Raw genomic sequence first — 26,055 nt, forward strand, 5'->3', positions numbered from 1 at the left:
CTTTTTTTTTAAATTTTTTAATTTTTTTTAATTTTATTTATTCATTTTAGAAAGGAGAGAGAGAGAGAGAAGAGAGAGAGACAGAGAGAGAGAAGGGGGAGGAGCAGGAAGCATCAACTCCCATATGTGCCTTGACCAGGCAAGCCCAGGGTTTTGAACCGGCAACCTCAGCATTTCCAGGTCGACGCTTTATCCACTGCGCCACCACAGGTCTGACAAGAGAACTTTTGAGATTAAAAATCTATAGGACTTGAAGACTGAATGTAGGAAGGAAAAGAAAGGAAAAAATAGATGGTTTTGTGATACCAAAATAAGAAATACAAAGAATAAGGAAGTTTCAGAGAACAAAAAGAGACAATAGTATAGTTACAGATAAGTAAAAAAAATTAGATGTCTAATAGCACAGTTAGAATTCAAAAGAGAGATTTAGCTTAAAGATATCATTTTGAGAGTCATTAGCATGTGAGTGCTGGTTGAAACCAAGTTAGTAACAATTGGGGATATATGCCTAAAGAACACCAAATTTAAAAGTGTCCACAAAAGAAAAACTCACAAGGGAAGATGACAAAGGGCCCAAGAGGTAAAAACAAAGGGAGGGAGGGAGGGAGGGAGGAAGGAAGGAAGGAAGGAAGGAAGGAAAGAAACCCTTAAAATATGGTGTAATGGAAGCCCAGGAAATATTTTGAAGGTGAGAGGAGCTAACATATTGTTTAATGATATTCAAATGAGATAGGAAATGTAAAGCATCCATTCAAATTAGCAACAAAGGCATGTTGTCATGTAGCTGAAGTGAATCAAATCCATGAATGAACACAACTAACAGAAATCCTGGCCATACAGGAAGGAGGGCAATAAGACAATAGTTAGATTTTAAAGATGGAAGGAATAGGCACAGCTTGAGAAAAAACAGAAGGACAATGGTTGGGAACAGCCTAGAGCAGGCGTCCCCAAACTACGACCCCCTGAGGCCATTTATCCGGCCCCCTGCTGCACTTCCGGAAGGGGCACCTCTTTCATTGGTGGTCAGTGAGAGGAGCACTGTATGTGGTGGCCCTCCAACGGTCTGTGGGACAGTGAACTAGCCCCCTGTGTAAAAAGCTTGGGGACCCCTGGTAGAGGGTATAAAAGATGAAGATCTCCAAAGAAGTGGGAGAAAATACGAAGCAGATTAGAGACACTAGCCTCAGGTGGGAAGAAAGTCTACCACTGAGCTGGGAAGAAATGTGGCAAGAACTAAATGGGTGCAGCTTATAGTCAGTAAGTCAAACAAGTGTCCAGGCATAAAGCTGAAGGAGTAACAACCTAATGGCTTCTATCTATCACAATATGCTGAGGTCACAGATTCAGAACCTTGGGCTTGTCTGGTCAAGGCACATATAACAAGCAATAGAATGAAGCAACTTCTTCTTGTATCCCCCTCCTCTCTCTGTAAAATCAATAAATAAAATCTTTAATATATATATATATATATATATTTAATCTCTATGATCAGTTTTGGAGTCCTTGAGAATCTAGGTGTTTTTCCAAGTTCTTTTTGTGGACAACTAACGTCACATTTATTGTTTGCCACTTAGGATTAAACATTTTCCTTTACTCGTTAATTTTCCACTTATAAAAGTGGAAACATAATTGCCTGACCAGGTGGTGGTGCAGTGGATAGAGCGTCGAACTGGGATGCCGAGGACCCAGGTTCGAGACCCCGAGGTCGCCAGATTGAGCGCGGGCTCATCTGGCTTGAGCAAAAAGTTCTCAAGGACTCCAAAATTATTTGAAGAAAGCAAGGAAAAGGTGAAATGGGACTAATGAGTATCAGTCCCCTACCCATATCACCCCTTCTGGTGAATGCTAGAGCTTCGCGTGCTACTCCAAGTGTGGTCTGCAGACTGGCAGCATCAGCACCAGCTGAAAGCTGGTTAGAAAAGTTATTCCTGGGTCCCAGCCCAGACCTACCAAATGAAAAACTCTGGGGTTCAGGCCCAGGAATCCGTGCTGTAACAAGCTCCCCTTTAAAGTTTGAGAAGTGCTGCTTAAATAGATAAGGAGAATGTATAAAACAAAGGGGAAATAAAAATACTTAAAATGTTTCTCTCTCTCATTCTCTTATCTTAGAAATCTACCTTACCTGGAAACTTGACAAAATTCCAAATGTATTGGTATGTCTTGCTATAGTGGTTTGGAATGATGTTAGAAGTGGTGTGTGACGTCACGGAAATGGTGCCGTGAGCAGCGCGTCCGACAGATCTCCCCAAAATCACAACAAATTTATCAACTAGAAACAGAAAAATTTATCCTCGGAGCATTCCGGAGTTCCACACAAACTGAAAGCGAAAGGACTGTTATCACTTGAATCTGAGAGACAAGGGTGTGGAGGAAGCTAACTACTGCAGGGATGTTCATTCAAGCCGCGGAGGGATTGCGCCTTGCTATCAACAAGACCACCCTCAGATGCCAATAAGAAAGAGGAAATCGAATATTATGGATACAAAAGAAAGAGAGGTAACACAAATAGATGTGGAAAAATCTATGGAGAAAAGACTTAACATATTGGAAGCCTTGGAGCTAAATGACAGAGAATTTAAAATAGAAATCTTAAAAATATACAGGAAAACACAGAAAGGCAATTTAGGGAGATCAGAAAACAACTCAATGAACACAAAGAATATATTACCAAGGAAATTGAAACTATAAAAACAAATCAAACAGAAATGAAAAACTCAATTCACGAGCTGAAAAACGAGGTAACAAGCTTAGCTAACAGAACAGCCCAGATAGAAGATAGGATTAGTGAAATAGAAGACAAACAACTTGAGGCACAACAGAGAGAAGAAGAAAGAGACTCAAAAATAATAAAAAACGAGAAAGCCCTACAGGAATTGTCTGACTCCATCAGAAAGAATAACATAAGAATAATAGGTATATCAGAGGGAGAAGAGAAAGAAAATGGAATGGAGAATATACTCAAACAAATAATAGACGAGAACTTCCCAAGCCTGTGGAAAGAACTAAAGCCTCAAATTCAAGAAGCAAACAGAACACCAAGTTTTATTAACCCCAACAAACCCACTCCAAGGCACATCATAATAAAGATGACACAAACCAATGACAAAGAAAAAATTCTCAAGGCAGCCAGGGAAAAGAAGAGTACAACATATAAAGGAAGGTCTATTAGATTATCATCAGATTTCTCAGCAGAAACTCTACAAGCTAGAAGAGAGTGGACCCCAATATTTAAAGCCCTGAAAGAGAAGAACTTTCAGCCAAGAATACTATACCCATCAAAGCTATCCTTCAAGTACGAAGGAGATATAAAAACATTCACAAATACAGAAAAGATGAGAGAATTTATCAGCAGAAAGCCCCCACTCCAGGAAATACTAAAGGGGGTTTTCCAACCAGATTCAAAGAACAAAAGAAAACAACACCACAATTAACAGCTCCACCAAGAACACAATAAAACCAAACTTAAACTGTGACAACAAAGGGAAAAAAGGGGGGAGAGGATGGAGATTAACAGTAGCAAAGGACGATGAAGTGCAGAAATACTCATAAGATAGGGTACTACAATGAATATGGTAGGTACCCTTTTCATTACTTAATGGTAACCACCCTTGAAAAAACCACCACAAAAACACTTGACTTAAAAAAGGTAGCAACAGAGGAAAGAAGTATGGAACACAAACAAACAAAAACAAATGATAGAAAAACAAAAGAGAAGAATCAAACAAGATACAAAACTAACAGAAAGCAATTTATAAAATGGCAGTAGGGAACCCACAAGTGTCAATAATTACACTAAATGTAAATGGATTAAACTTACCAATAAAAAGACACAGAGTAGCAGAATGGATTAAAAAAGAAAATCCAACTATATGCTGCCTACAAGAAACACATCTAAGCAACAAGGATAAAAACAAATTCAAAGTGAAAGGCTGGAAAACAATACTCCAAGCAAACAACAACCAAAAAAAAAGAAGTGGTGTGTGTGTTTGTACATCTTAAACATTTCGTATCTTCAAGTCTTAGTTTCAGAACAGTACTTCCAAACCATTATCTATTCCACTAAATGGTTATTCTAGAACTTGGTTTGTTTTCAGCTTCTGCAAAGCAGTAATTGCTAACAATTTGATCTTCAAAAATCTCAACCTTTTAGAAAGGTATCTATATGTCACTCAACTTATTTAGACAAAACTGAAAATAAAACTGTGAAATAAGAAAACATAACTTTTCTGGCCCTGGCTGGTTGGCTCAGCGGTAGAGCTTCGGCCTGGCGATTCCCGGCCAGGGCACACAGGAGAAGCGCCCATTTGCTTCCCCACCCCCCTCCCCTCCTTCCTCTCTGTCTCTCTCTTCCCCTCCCGCAGCCAAGGCTCCATTGGAGCAAAGATGGCCCGAGTGCTGGGGATGGCTCCTTGGCCATTGCCCCAGGCGCTAGAGTGGCTCTGGTCGTGGCAGAGCAACGCCCCAGAGGGGCAGAGCATCGCCCCCTGGTGGGCGTGCCGGGTGGATCCGGTCGGGCGCATGCAGGAGTCTGTCTGACTGTCTCTCCCCGTTTCCAGCTTCAGAAAAATACCAAAAAATAAAATAAAATAAAATAAAAAATAAAAAAACATAACTTTTCAACCATATTTTTAGCGAGTTGAGGCCCTTGAAAACATAAAGTCATCTCAGAAATTTAGTAAAACTTACAGAACACAGTGCTTTCAGACCAGGAGCCCTCTGCAAGAACAGAAACCAAGGAAATATTACATACAACATGGTAAAACTATTACTGTGTTCAAAAGTCACTACAGAAATCCTGAAAATAGGCCCTGGCCGGTTGGCTCAGCGGTAGAGCGTCGGCCTGGCGTGCGGGGGACCCGGGTTCGATTCCCGGCCAGGGCACATAGGAGAAGCGCCCATTTGCTTCTCCACCCCCACACTTCCTTCCTCTCTGTCTCTCTCTTCCCCTCCCACAGCCAAGGCTCCATTGGAGCAAAGATGGCCCGGGCGCTGGGGATGTCTCCTTGGCCTCTGCCCCAGGCGCTAGAGTGGCTCTGGTCGCTGCAGAGCATCGCCCCCTGGTGGGCAGAGCGTTGCCCCTGGTGGGCGTGCCAGGTGGATCCCGGTCGGGCGCATGCGGGAGTCTGTCTGTCTCTCCCTGTTTCCAGCTTCAGAAAAATACAAAAAAAAAAAAAAAGTAAATCCTGAAAATAAAATTCCAATATTACATTTTTTTAAATTAATTTATTTATATTTACAGGGGCAGAGAGAGAGAGTCAGAAAAAGGGCTACACAGACAGGAATGGAGAGAGATGAGAAACATCAATCATCAGTTTCTCGTTGCAACACCTTAGTTGTTCATTGATTGCTTTCTCATATGTGCCTTGACCGCGGGCCTTCAGCAGACCAAGCAACCCCTTGCTCAAGCCTGTAACCTTGGGTCCAAGCTGGTGAGCTTTTTGCTCAAGCCAGATGAGCCCGCGCTCAAGCTGGCGACCTCGGGGTCTCGAACCTGGGTCCTCTGCATCCCAGTCCGACGATCTATCCACTGTGCCACTGCCTGGTCAGGCAGTTATGTTTTTTAAAGTACTTTTATAAGTGGAAAATTAACAAGTAAAGGAAAATGTTTAATCATAAGTGACAAACAATAAATGTGGCGTTAGTTGTCCACAAAAAGAACTTGGAAAAACACCTAGATTCTCAAGGACTCCAAAACTGATCATAGAGATTAAATATATATAATATATATATATATTAAAGATTTTATTTGTTGATTTTACAGAGAGAGGAGGGGGATACAAGAAGAAGTTGCTTATTCTATTACTTGTTATATGTGCCTTATCCAGACAAGCCCAAGGTTCCAAATCTGTGACCTCAGCATTCCAGGTTGGTGCTGTATCCACTGCGCCACCACAGGCCAGGCAATATATATATATATATATATATATTTTTTTTTTTTTTTTTTTTTTTTTTTCCTTTCAGGCAATATTTTTTTTTTTTAGAGAGATAGAGTCAGAGAGAGGGATAGACAGGGACAGACAGGAACAGAGAGATGAGAAGCATCAATCATTAGTTTTTTATTGCGCGTTGCAACACCTTAGTTGTTCATTGATTGCTTTCTCATATGTGCCTTGACCGCGGGCCTTCAGCAGACCCAGTAACCCCTTGATCAAGCCAGCGACCTTGGGCTCAAGCTGTGAGCTTTTGCTCAAACCAGATGAGCCCGCGCTCAAGCTGGTGACCTTGGGGTCTTGAACCTGGGTCTTCTGCATCCCAGTCCAACGCTCTATCCACTGAGCCACCGCCTGGTCAGGCTCAGGCAATATATATATTTTTTTCTTTTTTTCTTTATTCATTTTTTTAGAGAGGAGAGAGAGAGGAAGAGAGAGACAGAGAGAGAGAAGGGGGGAGGAGCTGGAAGCATCAACTCCCATATGTGCCTTGACCAGGAAAGCCCAGGGGTTCGAACCGGCGACCTCAGCATTTCCAGGTCGACGCGTTATCCACTGCACCACCACAAGTCAGGCGGCAATATATTTTTTAAAAGAACCCAACTAGTGCCTGACCTGTAGTGGCGCAGTGGAAAGAGAGTGGACTTAGATCGCTGAGGTCACCAGTTGAAAATCCTGGGTTTGCCCAGTCAAGGTACATATGAGAAATAATCAATGTACAACTAAAGTGAAGCAATTACGAGTTGATGCTTCTTGCCCCCCTCTGTCCCCCACATTCTCTCGCTAAAAGTCAATAATAAAAATCTTTAAAAAAAAAACCCAACTAGGAAAATTTGTGGGTAACAACCTATAATTAACCTAGACTTGGTGAGGATGGGTGATGTGGTGGAGCTGTATCTTTTTTTTTTCTTTATTTTTCTGAAGCTGGAAACGGGGAGAGACAGTCAGACAGACTCCCGCATGCACCCAACTGGGATCCACCCGGCACGCCCACCAGGGGGCAACGCTCTGCCCACTAGGGGGCGATGCTCTGTTGCAACCAGAGCCACTCTAGCGCCTGAGGCAGAGGCCAAGGAGCCATCCCCAGCGCCCAGCCATCTTTGCTCCAGTGGAGCCTCGGCTGCGGGAGGGGAAGAGAGAGACAGAGAGGAAGGAGAGGGGGAGGGGTGGAGAAGCAGATGGGCGCTTCTCCTGTGTGCCCTGGCTGGGAATCGAACCCGGGACTTCTGCATGCCAGGCCAACGCTCTACCACTGAGCCAACCGGCCAGGGCCTGGAGCTGTATCTTATCTAAGGTTTTCTGCAGGAAGGGACATCTGAGTTAACGGTTAAAGGATGTTCAGGACTTAACTCAGAGTATAGCGGAATGAGGTGAATTACATCCCAGCAAAATGAATGCGAACATGTTGGTGCTGAAGGAAAAAAGTAGAAAGGACTCGACATGTTAGAGCAGGGGTCGGGAACCTCTTTGGCTGAGAGAGCCGTGAACACCACATATTTTATGGGGGTTTTTTTGTTTGTTTTTTTGTATTTTTCTGAAGCTGGAAACAGGGAGAGACAGTCAGACAGACTCCCGCATGCGCCCGACCAGGATCCACCCGGCACGCCCACCAGGGGCGACGCTCTCCCCACCAGGGGGCGATGCTCTGCCCCTCCGGGGCATTGCTCTGCCACAACCAGAGCCACTCTAGCGCCTGGGGCAGAGGCCTAGGAGCCATCCCCAGCGCCCGGGCCATCCCTGCCCCAATGGAGCCTTGGCTGCGGGAGGGGAAGAGAGAGACAGAGAGGAAGGAGAGGGTGGGGGTGGAGAAACAAATGGGCGCTTCTCCTATGTGCCCTGGCCAGGAATCGAACCCGGGTCCCCCGCTCGCCAGGCCGACGCTCTACCGCTGAGCCAACCGGCCAGGGCCAACACCACATATTTTAAAATGTAATTTCGTGAGAGCCATACAACGACCTGTGTACATTACGCATTATCCAATAAAAATTTGGTGTTGTCCCAGAGGACAGCTGTGATTGGCTCCAGCCACCCCCAACCATGAACATAAGCAATAGGAAATGAATGGATTATAATACATGAGAATGTTTTATATTTTTAACATTATTATTATTATATATTTTTTTAGAGGGACAGAGAGAGAATCAGAGAGAGGGATAGATAGGGACAGACAGACAGGAACAGAGAGAGATGAGAAGCATCAATCATTAGTTTTTCGTTGGGACACCTTAGTTGTTCATTGATTGCTTTCTCGTATGTGCCTTGACCGTGGGCCTTCAGCAGACCGAGTAACCCCTTGCTCGAGCCAGCGACCTTGGGTCCAAGCTGGTGAGCTGTTTGCTCAAGCCAGATGAGCCCGCACTCAAGCTGGCAACCTCGGGGCCTCGAACCTGGGTCCTCTGCATCCCAGTCCGATGCTCTATCCACTGTGCCGCCGCCTGGTCAGGCACATTATTTTTTTTTTTTTTTTTAAAGATTTGTCTGTGAGCCAGCTGCAGCCATCAAAAGAGCCACATCTGCCTCAAGAGCCATAGGTTCCCGACCCCTGTGTTAGAGGAACAGAGAGAAGGCCAAGGTGGGTATGAGCAAAGCCCAAACAGGAGAGTGGTGTGAACAGAGGCCAAAAAGGCTAGAGTAGGAGCCAGATTAGACAGAACCCCATGAAGGATTTTAGTCCATCAACTGATTTACAGAGAAAATAGGAGCAAACCTAGAGTCTAATAGCCAGATATTTACTAAGATTAATCTCATCCAGTCCTTTTTCACCAAACTTCCCCAAATTTTTAAAAAAACAAAGAAGGAAATCTGGATTTTTATCACTTTTCTTTTTTTTTCTAATTTTCACTCATTCTAAGTCTGGACTTCTTACTAGTATTCTATGCTGGTCATGTATTTTGTTCACGTGTTTTTAAACTTGAGAAAGCTAAGAGGTAAATTTAGTTCCGTTACAAAAGTTTAAAAAAAAAAGAGAAACACAAAGAGAGAAAGTTAAAACATTACTTGAAGAAGGCAAAAGAGAAATAATTTTCTGTAAGACACACTGAATGGTGTGCAGGGAAGTAGCAGGGGAAGGATTCAGAACCACCAACATTCATAAAGCTGTCAGAACTGCCCTAATCATTATCAGAAAAAGTTTTCAAAGAGATAAAGTAATTCATGTCCTTTAATAATTGTTTTCAAATGTTAGCTTCCAATACTGAATCTTAACTAAAATTTGAAAAGTATTTCAACTCAAAATTTCAGTTCAACATATTCAAGTCAATGTGAAGAACAGATTTGTTTGAAAATTATTCAATTTTCTTAAATATTAGTCAATGTTTCAAAATAGAGTTTATCTTCTGCCTCCCAATCCCATCTCTCTCAGAATATTTATAAATACTGTAAATTATAATATTTAAAAATTTTTGAATATTCAGGATTTAATATACTTCCTAATTCACAAAAGATAATGTAATGCAAATATTTAAACTTTTAACTCCCTGTTTTCAAATAGCAGCATTTACATCTGCTATTAATAGAAGTTGTGCATCAAATTCTGATATACCACTTTGAAAAACTTACCGGTTAAAAAATGTCATGTTCATCTGACCAGTGGATGGAGCGTCAACTGCAATGCTGAGAACCCGGGCTTGCCTGCTTAAGGCACATACTGTCCACCCTACCCCCGAGCCCCGGCTTTTTTCTCTCTCCCCTCTCTCTAAAATAAATAAACAAGATCTGTTTTTAAAAATGTCTTGCTGTCCCTCCTAGGAGCGCAAGCCTGTGCCCTTCCCCTTCTCCCCCTCCCCCCCCCCACAAGCCATTGTTCTCTTTCTCTGAAGCTTCCCTTCTTTTGCCATTGTAACCTGTTTCCTAAAGCTCATTTCTCCTACCTCTGTCACTTTCTAAATAAACTTTCTCTATAGTTTGGAAAAAAACACATCATTTTTACCTCTTCTTGTCCAAGTTGCTCCATGGAATCACAGTAAACTTCACTGTCTGAATCACTTGTCAAATGCTGAATTCCTGAAACATCTTCAACATGATCATCATTTATATCTAAATATGAATAAATGCCCAGGTAGAATAATTATTCTCTAACTGAATAAAGAATGCATTTATTCTGTTTTCAAATTTTATTAGCTCTATGTTATTTTCAGACTGGGAGACAAGTTTGATTTACCAAGCCACATGTTTTTTCTTCTTATAAAAACTTTAAATTTAGTTGATAATTTTTAGCCTAAAAGATATCAAAGTATTTTATCACAGAATTATACAAAGACACTGTTCAGATCAAACCTTACAGAACTCAGAAACCTTGTAAAAGAAAATTGAATAGCAGCTACAAAGTCTAAATTTGGGTGCAACTATTGCAAGTTTGGTTGTAACACTTAGCAATTATATTTCTTGGTTTCTTGGGAGAATTGTAATAATGTGAATAATTCACCATATATATATATATATTATAGGCTTGTCCCTAGAGCCCTAAGCTACAAAAGAAGCTCTTTTCATAAAAGAGTTTATGTTGCTGATTGGAGAACAAAGGTGTCATATAATCAGAAGTTTAAGTTAAAAGAAATATCAGGAATAAAATTTTCAAAATGTCATATAAAAGCAATTTCAAAATCTCAATAAAAATATAAAAACCCTGGCTAATTCACTGCCTTTCAAAGATAGTATAAACCCCTATATTATTAATTAACCCTTAGATACTATTGAATAAGAGATTTTTAAACTCTTATTTTTTTTTTTTTTTTGGTACTTTTCTGAAGCTGGAAATGGGGAGGCAGTCAGACAGACTCCCACATGTGCCTAACCGGGATCCACCCGGCATGCCCACCAGGGGGCAATGCTCTGCCCATCTGGGGCATCGCTCTGTCGCGACAAGAGCCACTCTAGCGCCTGGGGCAGAGGCCAAGGAACCATCCCCAGCGCCCGGGCCATCTTTTGCTCCAATGGAGCTTCAGCTGCGGGAGGGGAAGAGAGAGACAGAGAGGAAGGAGAGGGGGAGGGGTGGAGAAGCAAATGGGCCCCTCTCCTGTGTGCCCTGGCCGGGAATCGAACCCGGGACTCCTGCACGCCAGGCTGACGCTCTACCACTGAGCCAACCGGCCAGGGCCCTATTTTTTTTTAAATTTATGTGACAGATGGGGAGGCAGACAGGCTCCTGCATGCACCCCGACCAAGATCCACCTGGCAAGGCCCTGATGAGGGAATGCTCTGCCCATCTGGGGCTGCTGCTCCATTGCTCGACAACCCAGCTATCTTAGCACCTGAGGTGAGGCCATAGAGCCATCCTCAGCACCGAGGGCCAAGTTGCTCGAACCATTTGAGCCACAGATGCAGGAGGAAAAGAGAGAGAGAGTAAAGGGAGAGTGATGGAGAAGCAGATGGTCACTTCTCCTATGTGCCCTGACCAGCAATCGAACCCAGACTTCCACACGCCCAGCCAACATTCTACCACTAAACTAACTAGCCAGGGCCGACATTTTAAATTCTAAATTGCTGTTAATATCCTGAAATTATTATTTTTTTTATTTATTGATTTTAGAGGCAGGGATGGGGGGTGGGGTTGAAGAGACAGGAATATCAATCTGCTCTTGTATGTGCCCTGACTGGGGATTGAAATGGCAACCTCTGTGCATTGGGATGGTGCTCTACCAACCGAGCTATCCGGCCAGGGCAATATCCTGAAATTTATTAAAAGAATACCTTGGTCATAGGAAAGAGGCTGAACAAATAATTATTACAGAAGAATACCTTGGTGAGTGCAGACAGCAGTTTTTCCAGTTTGCTCCAAGTTTTGATCTACAGGTTTTACTTCTTCAGTGCTTCTGCCACTCAGGGAAGAGCTGGCATGGAGATCATTCTGCACATCCTGAACAAAGTTGTCTTTATCATAGCCATTAGTGACAATTATTTCCACATTCTTATGCTCTGCAGATTTCTTCATCATTTTCTTATCTTTCATGTGAAAATAGAGAGATTCATAAAAGTCCACATTAGGTCAACTTCTGTATACTACGGTCTAATATCAAGTAGTCAGTTTTTGGCCTGGCTAGGTAGCTCAGGTGGTTAGAGCATCCTCCCAATTGCCCAAGGTTGTGGGTTTGATCCCTGGTCAGGACACATACAGAAATCAATCAACTGATGCATAAATAAGTGGAACAAGAAATCGATATTTATCTCTCTCTCTCCTCCTTCCTCTCTTTCTAAAAAATCAATATAAAAAAAGTAGTCATTTCTTCAACTTACCATAATCCCTTTGAAGGGATTTCTACTTGGATCAGAGAGATGGGGCGCTCCCAGAAAAGAGGTATTTTATATGCTGAGAACTCACAGAAACTGTGTTGGTTTCAAAACTGTTTCAGTTCCCTGTGAGTTTTCTAGAACTTTCTTTAAGAGATAATCTCTCAAGGTCTTCACACTCTATCAAGCACAAACATTTCTGAGACCCAGCAGTACAAGAGTACAGATACCCAATAAAAAGATCCTTCCAAGAAGGTGTTACCTGTCATACCTTAATAGAACATGAAAGCAAAATTAAGTTGTGCAGTTTGTCTCAGTATCTGCCTGTCTCCCCCTCTAAAACCATCTTCTCAAGAATCTCCGGTACTGGCCTGACCTGTGGTGGCGCAGTGGATAAAGCATTGACCTAGAAATGCTGAGGTTGCCGGTTCAAAACCCTGGGCTTGCCTGGGAAAGGCACATATGGGAGTTGATGCTTCCTGCTCCTCTCCCCCTTCTCTCTCTCCTTTCTCTCTCTCCCCCTCTCTCTCCTTTCTAAAATGAATAAAAATAAAAAAAAAAGAATCTCTGGTATTCTTACTAACAAGGACCCTCTAATGCATGGCCCCACAATTCTAATGTTCCCTCTTTGTCAAAAGTTCTGCCTGTTCCCATTCTCTTCTTGAGAAGATATACATATTCTTATCCTTGGTAACATATACATATTCCTTTTGGAAACTACATAAAACGAATATATTTCTATTGCACCATTTCAGGCATTACATTTGGAAGAGTGGCTATTCTTTTTTCTTTCTTTTTTTTTTTTTTCCAAGAGAGACAGAGAGAGGGATAGATAGGGATAGACAGGAAGGGAGAGAGATGAGAAGCATCAATTCTTCATTGTGGCTCCTTAGTTGTTCATTGATTGCTTTCTCATATGTGCCTTGACCGGGGAGCTACAGTGAGAGTGAGTGACTCCTTGCTCAAGCCAGCGACCTTGAGCTCAAGCTAGCAGCCTTTGGACTCAAGCCAGTGACCATGGGATCATGTTTATGATCCCACACTCAAGTTAGCGACCCCGCGCTCAAGCAGTGAGCCTCGTGCTCAAGCCAGATGAGCTCATGCTCAAGCCAGTGAACTCAGGACTTCAAACCTAGGTCCTCTGCATCCCAGGCTGATGCTCTACCTACTGCGCCACCGCCTGGTCAGGCAAGAGTGGCTATTCTTGTTGGCCTTCAATAGACATCTATTCTGTCTACAAAAAACCTGGTGACAGGGTCAACAGCCCACACCCTACCACTCCCATACAATGCCAAATCAGCCCAAGCCTCTCATATCCTTTTATCTTATTTAATGCAAACTTATTAGCCCATCACTCAAAGATTACCATTATCACTTTGTTCTGCTCCTTTCACTTCTTCCATGGCCTCTTCTTCCTCAGACTCGGCTCCACTATCACCGCTTTCAGCTTTACCATTAACAGTTTTAGCATTTGGAGGAGAAGTTAGAACATTACCAAGCTCTAAAATATGAAAATGATCATTTAATCTCTAATGATATAACATACAATAATGCTGTGCTCTGCAAATAACATAATAATTTTGAAATAAACATATTCTGATATATAATTATAGCTTTTTTTTACTATAAATATATATATTACATAAATTCCTTCAATTATCAGTTTATAACAATGATAAAGCAATCTTCAAACCTTTCTGAACAAGGCAGAGGATAAATTATTTTTAAGTTAATATCAAAATAGTAAAGTTAAAGATGAATGATCTTTATACACGGTAATGAAGAGACAGCTGCTATATGCTGTAATACTGAAAGCACAAATATTTATTTGTGGTCCTAACAGCAATCATATTAATATTATAGTTGGACATTAAAAATTATTTTCCTGGCCCTGGCCAGTTGGCTCAGTGGTAGAGCGTCGGCCTGGCGTGCAGGGGTCCCAGGTTCGATTCCCGGCCAGGGCACACAGGAGAAGCGCCCATCTGCTTCTCCACCCCTCCCCCTCTCCTTCCTCTCTGTCTCTCTCTTCCCCTCCCGCAGCCGAGGCTCCATTGGAGCAAAGATGGCCCGGGCGCTGGGGATGGCTCCTTGGCCTCTGCCCCAGGCGCTAGAGTGGCTCTGGTTGCAACAGAGCGACGCCCTGGAGGGGCAGAGCATCGCCCCCTGGTGGGCAGAGCATCAACCCTGGTGGGCGTGCCGGGTGGATCCCGGTTGGGCGCATGCGGGAGTCTGTCTGACTGTCTCTCCCCGTTTCCAGCTTCAGAAAAAAAAAAAAAATTATTTTCCTTTTATTATATTTAGGGCTTCAGATGTACAATTTTTTTCTTTTGCACAATTTATTATGTTGTTATATACCAGTTTTTTAAAGTATCTGTTAATGCAACTAATCATTAAAAAGGCAAATTGTCCTATTGTCCAAAGTCATACCTGGAGAGTAAACACATCAGAGCTTCTCAAACATTAATATGCATAGTAATCACCTGAGATCTAGTTAAAGAGCAGACTCTGAATCAGTTAAGTGTGGGCTGATCGAAGATTGTGCATTTCCATAAAGCTCCTATGTGATACCGATGTTGTTGGTTATTGGACCTCATTTTGAAATACAGGGAAGTACATTCTGGTTAACTCAAGGGACCAAGAATACTCAAAACAACCTTGAAAAGGAACAGAGCTGGATGGTTCTTACTTCCTGATTTTTCAAAACTTACCACATATGTATATACTGAAAAAGCCCATGTGAAAATATAACTTTTCTATCAAGCCTAAGTGGCTATTTTGAACAAAATGCTTTGTTTAAAAAAAAAGTCAACATTGCAAACTGTCTTGCAATATAATATCTTACAAAACTACAAACACCCATATCCTTTGATCCAGCAATTAAATTTTTAATATTATTTCTTATGATATACTTCCACACAGGCAAATTGACATCTGTACATGGTCAATTTCAGCAGCACTTTGAAGATCAGAAGAGGAAACAATCTAAATGTACATTAGAATGGTACTGGTTCATGTCCCTTAGCAACCTTGGATTCAGATAGGATTCAAAATCCTATCTGAATTATTTTGCTGAAGTCATACACTATATATACCATATATTAGGTAATACCAACAGAGTCTAGGTACCTCTCACTAAAATAAAGATTCTTTTTCAGCAAAACATATAAATAGGGCCCTGGCTGGTTGGCTCAGTGGTGGGGCGTTGGCCTGGCGTGCGGGGGACCCGGGTTCGATTCCCGGCCAGGGCACATAGGAGAGGTGCCCATTTGCTTCTCCACCCCCCCTCCTTCCTCTCTGTCTCTCTCTTCCCCTCCCGCAGCCGAGGCTCCATTGGGGCAAGGATGGCCCGGACACTGGGGATGGCTCCTTGGCCTCTGCCCCAGGCGCTGGAGTGGCTCTGGTCGCGACGGAGCGACGCCCCAGAGGGGCAGAGCATCGCCCCCTGGTGGGCAGAGCGTCGCCCCTAGTGGGCATGCCGGGTGGATCCCGGTTGGGCGCATGCGGGAGTCTGTCTGACTGTCTCTCCCCATTTCCAGCTTCGGAAAAATACAAAAAAAAAACCAAAACAAAAAGAAAAACAAAACAAAACATATAAATAGATACACTGGACGGGATAAAGACTTAAAATAGCCTGACCAGATAGTGGCACAGTGGATAAGAACATCGAACTGGGACGCAGAGGACCCAGGTTCGAAACCCCAAGGTCACAAACTTCATTGAGCGTGGGCTCACCAGCTTGAGTGCAGGGTCACTGACTTGAGCCCAAAGGTCACTGGCTTGAAGCCCAAGGTTGCTGGCTTGAGCAAGGAGTCACTTGCTCTGCTGTAGCCCCCATCACCACCACCCCTATTAAGGCACATATGAGAAAGCAATCAATGAACAACTAGGGAGTCACAACAAGCTGTTGATGCTTCTCATTTCTCTCCCTTCCTGTCTGTTTGTCCATATCTGTCCCTCTCTCTGCCTCTCTCTCTGTGCCACAAAAATGAATAAATAATAAATAAATAAATAATTTAAAATAGCTTCATGTTATTTTAGGTCATGGTTTGCCCCTCAATTACTTCATGTCAGGAGAAGTTTAGCTGCCAAATAAGTTATGAAAAAAAATATAACCAATTATGGTTTATCAAGCTTTTTGAATTTTTAAATTCTAGTTAAGGAACTGTGGACCTGAACCTGAACCTTTATTATTTTTTTTATTTTTTATTTATTTATTTTTTACAGGGACAGAGAGAGAGTCAGAGAGAGGGATAGACAGGGACAGACAGACAGGAACGGAGAGAGATGAGAAGCATCAATCATCAGTTTTTCACTGCGAGACCTTAGTTGTTCACTGATTGCTTTGTCATATGTGCCTTGATCGCATGCCTTCAGCAAACCAAGTAACCCCTTGCTCGAGCCAGTGACCTTGGGTCCAAGCTGGTGAGCTTTTGCTCAAACCAGATGAGCCCACGCTCAAGCTGGTGACCTCAGGGTCTTGAACCTGGGTCCTCTGCATCCCAGTCCGACGCTCTATCCACTGCGCCACCACCTGGTCAGGCCCTTTATCATTATTATTATTATTTTCAACTCCTCCTTGTTTTTATCATTAGTTGTTTAAACATCTTCCTCTGGCCAGTAGTCTGAACACTATTAAAGCAGGTCCAGATTTATGCCCATCTGCATCCTAAAAACATGTTTCATATAGAGGAAATACTTAATATTCTTTCTGAATTGAATAAGCATAAACAAGAAGATTCTTTTTTACTACTGGACTCCTCTAGGAAAATCAAATATAGAAGGTATGGTACAGAATTACGCCTAGTAATCAAGTACTATCAGCTATGGCAGACACAAACTGCAGGCCTTAGGACAAGACAGGATGGTTACTGATCTGAAACACCGTAATTTCCATCAATTAGTAAAAGATGCCTTGTAAACAGAGATACCATATATGTTAAAACATATATAGTTTTCATTTAAAATGACTCATTCCACTCTACATTCTAAAAAAATTTAAAGAGCAAATGTTTAAAATTAATACCAGCAAATATGCACATTACTCAACTCCTGCTAGTATGTAAAAGATACACCTTTCATTCTTTACAGAGAATACAGACACAAAAAAAATTTAAAAAGAAAGCCCAAGCTAAGTGAGTTCACTGATGTCTTGTTTTAACTTGCTAATTAAACTACACTGTAAACACAGCACTTTAAAATTAGCTAGAAAATCATTTCAGCCATGGCATTGCTAATAAATTTCATAAAGCAAAATAGAAAATATAATCTCTTGAAATAAAACTATGAATTGTTATAATTTTATACACACTAAGTGAACCACCTATCATTTTTCAATAACTTATGAGTTAAAACTGAAGGGTTTATATATATATTTTTTTACAGGGACAGAGAGTCAGAGAGAGGGATAGACAGAGACAGACAGACAGGAACAAAGACAGATGAGAAGCATCAATCATCAATTTTTTGTTGCGAGACCTTAGTTGTTCATTGATTGCTTTCTCATATGTGCCTTGACCGCATGCCTTCAGCAGACCGAGTAACCCCTTGCTCAAGCCAGCGACCTTGGGTCCAAGCTGGTGAGCTTTTGCTCAAATCAGATGAGCCCGTGCTCAAGCTGGTGACCTTGGGGTCTCGAACCTGGGTCCTCCACATACCAGTCCGACGCTGTATTCACTGTGCCACTGCCTGGTCAGGCTGGTTTATAATATTTTGAAACAATATGCAATATATTTGCTTTGGACTGAAAACTCCCGAGTAACAAGTTTATGTTATATAAATTGGCCTGGCCTATGGTGGCACAGTGGATAGAGCATCGACCTGGAATGCTGAGGTTACTGGTTCGAAACCCTGGGCTTGCGCCATCAAGGCACAAACAACAAGCAACCAATGAACAGCTAAAGTGAAGCAACTACTTCTTGTTCTCCCCCACCCTCCCCCTAAAATCAATAAATAAAATCTTTAAAAAAAGTTATAAAATTTGTGCAGAATTCTTTGGTATGTACATTATAAACAAAATTTTACATGGGTTTTATTATTCCTACCTTCTAAGTATTTAGAGATTTTCTCCAGCCGGACTAGCATGTGTAAAAAAAATTTAGTAAAAAAAAATTAGAAATAAATATTAATGTATGCATCATTATCAGTTGCTGAGTTAAAATGAAGTAAAATAGTCCAACCTGAAGTTAAATCAGAACTTCTGCCACTTTTCTTGTCCTCTACAATTTCGTAAAATGGACCTATGACATGTAGCAATTCTTCAACTTTCTCAGTCATTGGCATCGTTTCAAGAATCTGTAATCAAAAGAAACAAATGTGAAATCACAAACTATTAATCTGATCTACATTACTATCAAATAATATAACATTTACAATTTATGTACTGATATTTTGAGACGAGTAAGATGAGGTTCATTTTTAGACTCCCAAAGTATCTATATTCATCACACACTGAACAAATATGAACTTCAAGAAAAGTTTCAAGTATATTAGAGATTTAAAAGTGTTATTTTGACTACTGTTTCACATAAATTTCACTCAAAATTTTATATAATAATCTATAAATAGTGCATTAAAAACTACTGTTAACTAAAACAGAAAACTGTAGGGTTAGTATAAAATTATGCTTGTTCTTTACCACTATGGTATTGCTGCTAAAAGGGCACAAAAATAAAGGAGGAAACAATAACCCCTTTCAGACAGCTTTATAACTATGGGCCAATATAGAATCTTCAAATTTAAAGAACAAGGTATATTAACTGTAAAGGCATAAAATAAGTACCCATCAATTGGTGATGGATGGCAATGAAATATACCAGTAAGAAGCAAGCCGTAAAGTTCTTCCTTTAAGTGAAAAAATACATATATGTATAGGGGGAAAAAAAACACAGTGTATACAGATTTCAGTACTATCTGTGGTTTCAGGCATCGACTGGGGTCTTGCAATATATACCATGCGGTTAATGGGGGGTTATTGTACACTGATCTCCCTTTAAACTCAACAGATAATGCACATTATTCAAATACTGGATAATTTTTTGGAAATACCCATAAGATAGTGCGTAAAACTAAACAGAAAACAGAATCTTATATTTCTTTCTGATTAATAATCAAAATAAACTATGTATAGAAACATGGATAATTTCCCCCAAACCAAATGAGTTGCTCTATTCCCTCAAAGCTAAAATACTATTAAATTATATTAACTTTTTTTTTTTTTTTTTACAGGGACAGAGAGAGAGTCAGAGAGAGGGACAGACAGGGACAGACAGACAGGAACAGAGAGAGATGAGAAGCATCAATCATCAGTTTTTCGCTGCGACACCTTAGTTGTTCATTGATTGCTTTCTCATATGTGCCTTGACTGCGGGCCTTCAGCAGACTGAGTAACCCATTGCTCAAGCCAGCGACCTTGGGTCCAAGCTGGTGAGCCTTGCTCAAACCAGATGAGCGCCGCGCTCAAGCTGGCGACCTCGGGGTCTTGAACCTGGGTCCTCCGCATCCCAGTTTGATGCTCTATCCACTGCACCACCGCCTGGTCAGGCCTATTAAATTATTTTTTTTTATTTTTATTTTATTTATTCACTTTAGAGAGGAGAGAGAGAGGGAGAGAAAGAGAGACAGAGAGACAGGGGGGAGGAGCTGGAAGCATCAACTCCCATATGTGCCTTGACCAGGCAAGCCCAGGGTTTCGAACCAGTGACCTCAGCATTTCCAGGTCGACGCTTTATCCACTGTGCCACCACAGGTCAGGCCTATTAAATTATTTTAAAAGAATTTTTTATCCTAGCAACTTTTTCAGTAATATTTCACTAAATAGTTTATAAATTTTAAAAAGCAACTCATTATAAAACATTATCTATTATAATATATAATTAAAATATTAAGATTTCTTAGAACCTTGAATGCAAAGGCACAGAATGAGATTTATAATAAAAGAGTAATTCTAAAGAACAATATAGTACAGTGATTTGTGAACTACATTTAAGAACGTAATTCAATGATTACTTCAGATAGGAAATTATTGACATTAGAAAAGACCCAAATTCAGTTATGAAATCTTTGGAATAATGCATCCCACATGATAATTTGGAAGCATGTGATTTTATCTACTGATGTCCAAAAAGCTAAACTCTGAATACTGAGATATTAATCAAATTTTCAATCTATGCATATCTTAATATTTTTAGATTTAACTCTAAAAGTTTCTTATAAACATTATTGTATTCATAGTACAAAATGAAAATGTTAAAGTCTCAGTAAAAATAGTATATTCTTTTAATGAGAGAAGTAGTTACAGAAACCTACAGGCATGGTGGAAGCATTTTAAGACAGCGAAAAGGCAGCAGTATAGTTTTAATCTTTTTTTGCAAAAAAAAGGAAGAGTACACAATGTTTCCCACCCCTCCTACTTTAAACTGTGGCTACAACATGTATTAATATAATTCAACAGGAAAAATTAGTATATTTTACTTCATGGATCAATTCAGCTTTACATTAGTGAGGAGAGTCCTAAAAACAATATGTAATATAAAGTAAAAAAAAAGCACTGGTTATCAAACCAAAAACGCTTTCGATTCTCTTTCTGTGCTTTTGAAAGGCTCCTTTGTTGTTGTGTTACTGACATAGTTAACAGCCAAAACAACTCAACTCTGCCCTCTGTTATAAACAAAGTCCACTAAAACAAATTGTGAAAATGTAACAAAGGGCACAGTATCGAATATTGTAGATGTGATTAAAACAAAACAAAAACACTAGTCTGAATCTCCCAACTAGAAATTATTACACAGATTAATACTGTAAAACCATCTGGCAAAAAACTATTCTCTTTTACAGATTTTATGTTCAAAGTTAATACTTAAGGTTATAAACAGACCTAGATTTCACACCTCCTAATCCATCTCCAAGATAAAAATGGTCCTTTATAAAAAATTACTAAATTCAGCTTTAAAATCCATGATTTCTTCATACATTTGCTCCTCTAAACAATGCTTTGAACAGACTTAAAAGAGCTAGTTAACCAGAAATGCACTTTTTAGTGGTTTCCAAAAGTAGATTAAAGAAACTGAAAGCATCCTTATTCTGCTTCTAAAGGATCTCTGTATTGACAAAAAATGCTTGTGAGAAATAGTGATGATAATATCTCAATTCATGAGTCAAAAGGTGTATAAGAATACTGTTGCACAGTTCTGTTAACTCTTTCTCCTACATAAAAAATCCCATAGCATAAATGTTTTCAAGACAATCCAGGTACTTCTCAGACTCTTAAGTAAGGGCATCAATATTTTGAAATATTCATATTTACATACTTTCTGAAAAAGTAAACTATACAGAAATATAGGAAAGAGAAAAAATAAAACAAAATACCAAAATATCATGTCACCTCCATGTGATATAGCATTAAGAAAAACACTCACCTTAAGATGAACTTTGATGAGACAGATAAAGCCTTAATAATTTCAATAATCTAGAGTCTTCTAACAAATTATAATCTCCTTCTTCATTAAAACAAAGCAGCTAATTAGCCTAATAACAAAATTAAATTATGAATGGCTCTGAATATCTTTATTTTCTTCTATGAATTCTTTTCCCTACCTTTTTCATTTCTTCTACATACGCAATCATGGCTTCCTCTTTGGTCATATCACCCAATGAACTCCAAGCATCCCTAAAAATGAAAATATACACATAACAACAAAAAGACACCTCATTTTCTTTTTTAAATAATTTTTTAATTTTTCAATTACATTGATGTACATTATATTAGTTTTATGTGTACAACGCAATGATTAAACATTTATATAACTTACAAAGTGATCACCCCTGTAAATCTAGTACCCATCTGACACTATACATAATTATTACAGTATTACTGACTATATTCCTTATGCTGTACTCCACATTCCCATGACTGTTTTGTAACTACCAATTTAAAACACCTGGCCCTGCCTGACCTGTGGTGGCGCAGTGGATGAAGCATTGACCTGGAAATGCTGAGGTCGCCGGTTCAAAACCCTGGGCTTGCCTGGTCAAGGCACATATGGGAGTTGATGCTTCCAGATCCTCCGCCCTTCTCTCTCTCCTCTCTCTCCTTTTCTCTCTCTCTCTCTCTCTCTCTCTCCTCTCTGAAAATGAATAAATAAAATAAAATAAAAATAAAAAAAATAAAACACCTGGCCCTGTCCGGTTGGCTCAGTGGTAGAGCGTTGGCCTGGCATGCAGGGGTCCCGGGTTCGATTCCCGGCCAGGGCACACAGGAGAAGTACCCATCTGCTTCTCCACCCCTCCCACTCTCCTTCCTCTCTGTCGCTCTCTTCCCCTCCCGCAGTGAGGCTCCATTGGAGCAAAGATGGCCCTGGTACTGGGGATGGCTCTGTGGCCTCTGCCTCAGGCGCTAGAATGGCTCTGGTTGCAACAGAGTGACGCCCCAGAGGGGCACAACATCGCCCCCTGGTGGGCATGCCGGGTGGATCCCGGTCAGGTGCATGCGGGAGTCTGTCTGACTGCCTCCCCGTTTCCAGCTTAGGAAAAATGAAAAAATAAAAAAATAAATAGCCCTGGCTGGTTGACTCAGCGGTAGAGCGTCGGCCTGGCATGCAGGAGTCCCGGGTTCGATTCCCGGCCAGGGCACACAGGAGAAGCACCCATCTGCTTCTCCACCCCTCCCCCTCTCCTTTCCAACTTAAGAAAAATTTAAAAAATAAATAAATAAATAAAATGAGCTCTATATAAAGCTGTATTATATTTCCAACGGATCTCTTTAAATGCACCATCTTAAAGAAAAATATCACAGTGAATAAACTGGCAAATTAAATAATATTTTGAATTAATATGTATGCAACCCTTCTATAGACTACAGATTATACATACTATATTATATAGACTATAGTCTGCTTTAAGTATTTGCTAAGAACTCTTTAAAAGCTTTTATATCATTATAATGACAAATATTTTAGAAACCTCTATATGAACTGCCATAATTTAAACAAACAGCAGTTTTGGTTAAAAGTGCCCATTAATTTAAATAATAGACTAACTTACACATTTGAAATACAGGAATGGTTTTCTTCTAAAAAAAAAAATATGAGGGACAGGAAAATTTTAAACTCCTAGATAATGAGAATTATCCTTTAAAACTTTTGCCTCAAATGAAAACCTCTTTTTAAATATATTTTTCCAGAAGCAGTTTAACTTCACCAAAGGTCAATTCTGAAGGAAAATAGTACATATATCGATTTTCTTGAAACAGATTAAATAACATGTTGCCATTATACTTAACCTATTATTTTATGACTATTCATAAAGCTCTTAGAGGAGAGTAGAGAATTTAAAACTCCTAAAGGGAGTTTAATGACTTTCAATTCAGGGAGAAGAAATTTAGTTATCTAAATGGAGGGCGAGTTACTTGGGGTAGTAAGCACACAAAGCAAAGCACAGATGATGTATTATAAAATTGTACACCTAGGCCCTGGCCAGTTGGCTCAGTGATAGAGCATCGGCCTGGCGTGCAGGAGTCCCAGGTTCGATTTTCGACCAGGGCACACAGGAGAAGCGCCCATCTGCTTCTACACCCCTCCCCCTCTCCTTCCTCTGTCTCTCTCTTCCCCTCCCGCAGCCAAGGCTCCATTGGAGCAAAAGATGGCCCAGGCTCTGAGGATGGCTCTGTGGCCTCTGCCTCAGGCACTAGAATGGCTCTGATTGCAACAGAGTCATGCCCCAGATGGGCAGAGCATCGCCCCCTGGTGGGCATGCCAGGTGGATCCTGGTCGGTGCACAAGGGAGTCTGTCTGACTGCCTCCCCATTTCCAACTTCAGAAAAATACAAAAAAAAAAAAAAAAAAAAAGAGGAAAAAAATGTGTGGGTGTGGCTCTTAAGACAGGCTTCAGCAATTAGCATACTCTATTCATAACAAACAGTCTAGTTAAATTATTTGTTAGACATTTGTAAAGTCCTCAAGAGTGTTTAAAACATCAAAGGTTAGCCTGACCTGTGGTGGCGCAGTGGATAAAGCATCGACCTGGAAATGCTGAGGTCGCCGGTTCGAAACCCTGGGCTTGCCTGGTCAAGGCACATATGGGAGTTGATGCTTCCAGCTCTTCCCCCCTGTCTCTCTCTCCCTCTCTCTCTCTATTTCTCTCTCTCTCCCTCTCTCTCTCCTCTCTAAAGTGAATAAAATAAAATAAAAAATTAATAAAAAAACAAACAAACAAAGAAACAGCAATAAAAACTTAGATTTAAAAAAAGAAAAAAAACCACATCAAGTTAGTCAACTGAAAAAAATGTCACAGACATCTCTGGATATTTTATGATTTTTTTAAGCATATTAAAAATCAAACTTTTATTCAAGTATAGTGGGACAGGCATGGCGGTTTAGATAAAATGTTAGTATTACAGTACCTGAGTCCTGTTCCTAGTTACTATTTATCTGAAAGCCTCAAAGCAAACAATGTCACTTGACAAACAAAAGACATTTTCATGTCAGGTCAAAGAGGCAAGAGAGTTTGTTTCTATAACCTTGTTTGGGAGTGGCTCTTAGCATAATAAAAAGATAAAACTCCATAAAAGGAAAGACTAACTGAAAATGCTTTATTATCTCTGATGAACCTACCCTTTTTGGTTTTATTGTTTTCTTCTCTTCCCCAGGGGTTTCCTACTTGTGTGAAATTGTGTTAAGAACACATGGAGGATGAAATTGTATCCTGTATCTGGAATACTTTATGCACAGGATAATATATAACCACATAAATAACCAAATTAAAGTAAAACTTCCTTTATAGCTCTTTATATAAAATTACCATTTATATCTTCCAATAGGATCCCAGAATCCAGGTCTTGAGAGTTTACAGGGTCCTTCAGTTGCCTGCTTATAAAAGCTATAGAACTTGAGCATCATTTCATTCGTTGGCTGGAATGAACCTATTGGGAACACACATTAAATAAAGATTACTTGGGAGAATACAAATGATAATCTAAGGCTTCCAATATTGCTTATCTATACAAATTGTGATTTTTTTGTTTTTTTGTTTGTTTTTTGTATTTTTCCGAAGTTAGAAACGGGGAGGCAGTCAGACAGACTCCCTTGTGCGCCGACCGGGATCCACCCGGCATGCCCACCAGGGGGGCGATGCTCTGCCCATCTTGGGGCGTCGCTCTGTCGCGACCAGAGCCACTCTAATGCCTGGGGCAGAGGCCAAGGAGCCATCCCCAGCGCCTGGGCCATCTTTGCTCCAATGGAGCCTCGGCTGCGGGAGGGGAAGAGAGAGACAGAGAGGAAGGAGAGGGAGAGGGGTGGAGAAGCAGATGGGCGCTTCTCCTGTGTGCCCTGGCCGGGAATCGAACCCGGGACTTCCGCACGCCAGGCCAACGCTCTACCACTGAGCCAACCGGCCAGGGCTAAGTACAGTCCATTTTTGCAAAAAAAGTTTATTTTTCAAGAGCAGCATTTTGAGACACATGAAGATGGTAATTAGAGGGTGGTGTCATTTTTTTTAATGTTTATTTTATTTTATTGATTTTAGAAAGAGAGGAAGGGAGAGAAGGAAAGAGTGACAGGAACATCAACCTGTTTCTGTATGTGCCCTGACCAGGGATGGAACCGACAACTTTTGTGTTTCCAGACAATGCTCTAACCAATCGAGGTATCTGGCCAGGACAAAACAAGTATTCATATACATAAAAAAGTATAGTAGAAGAAAACACATCAAATAGTTAAAAGAGGATCTCTCTGGATAATAGGGATACAGATTATTTTTATTTTCTTTTTCACCAGTTTATGGTTTTAAAATATTTACTTCCAGTGTGTATTATTTTTATACTAAAACTTATAAAAATAAAAAATCTGTAACTGTATAGATTTTTTAACTGTATAGATTACATAATAAACAGATAACATGTAGTAATCAA

At 40.6% G+C, this 26,055-nt stretch overlaps 1 protein-coding gene across 9 annotated transcripts in view; it reads right to left on the reverse strand.

Annotated features, from left to right (window-relative positions):
• Positions 1–26,055, reverse strand: part of ACBD5 (acyl-CoA binding domain containing 5) — a 47,249-nt gene that overhangs the window by 16,519 nt on the left and 4,675 nt on the right. For 5 of the 9 annotated variants that reach the window (XM_066387571.1, XM_066387568.1, XM_066387569.1 and 2 more), the window contains exons 3-9: positions 24,948–25,068; positions 21,747–21,819; positions 18,332–18,446; positions 18,197–18,229; positions 13,522–13,656; positions 11,667–11,870; positions 9,859–9,965 (exon numbers count right to left, since the gene is read on the reverse strand). In XM_066387571.1, the coding sequence (XP_066243668.1) occupies positions 9,859–9,965; positions 11,667–11,870; positions 13,522–13,656; positions 18,197–18,229; positions 18,332–18,446; positions 21,747–21,819; positions 24,948–25,068 (788 nt within the window). The remainder of the gene's footprint in view (positions 1–9,858; positions 9,966–11,666; positions 11,871–13,521; positions 13,657–18,196; positions 18,230–18,331; positions 18,447–21,746; positions 21,820–24,947; positions 25,069–26,055) is intronic. The other 4 variants (XM_066387566.1, XM_066387570.1, XM_066387567.1 and 1 more) reach the window with 4 other exon arrangements.

This window comes from Saccopteryx leptura, chromosome 5 (genome assembly GCF_036850995.1).
Source record: "Saccopteryx leptura isolate mSacLep1 chromosome 5, mSacLep1_pri_phased_curated, whole genome shotgun sequence".
Classification (NCBI taxonomy): Eukaryota; Metazoa; Chordata; class Mammalia; order Chiroptera; family Emballonuridae; genus Saccopteryx; species Saccopteryx leptura.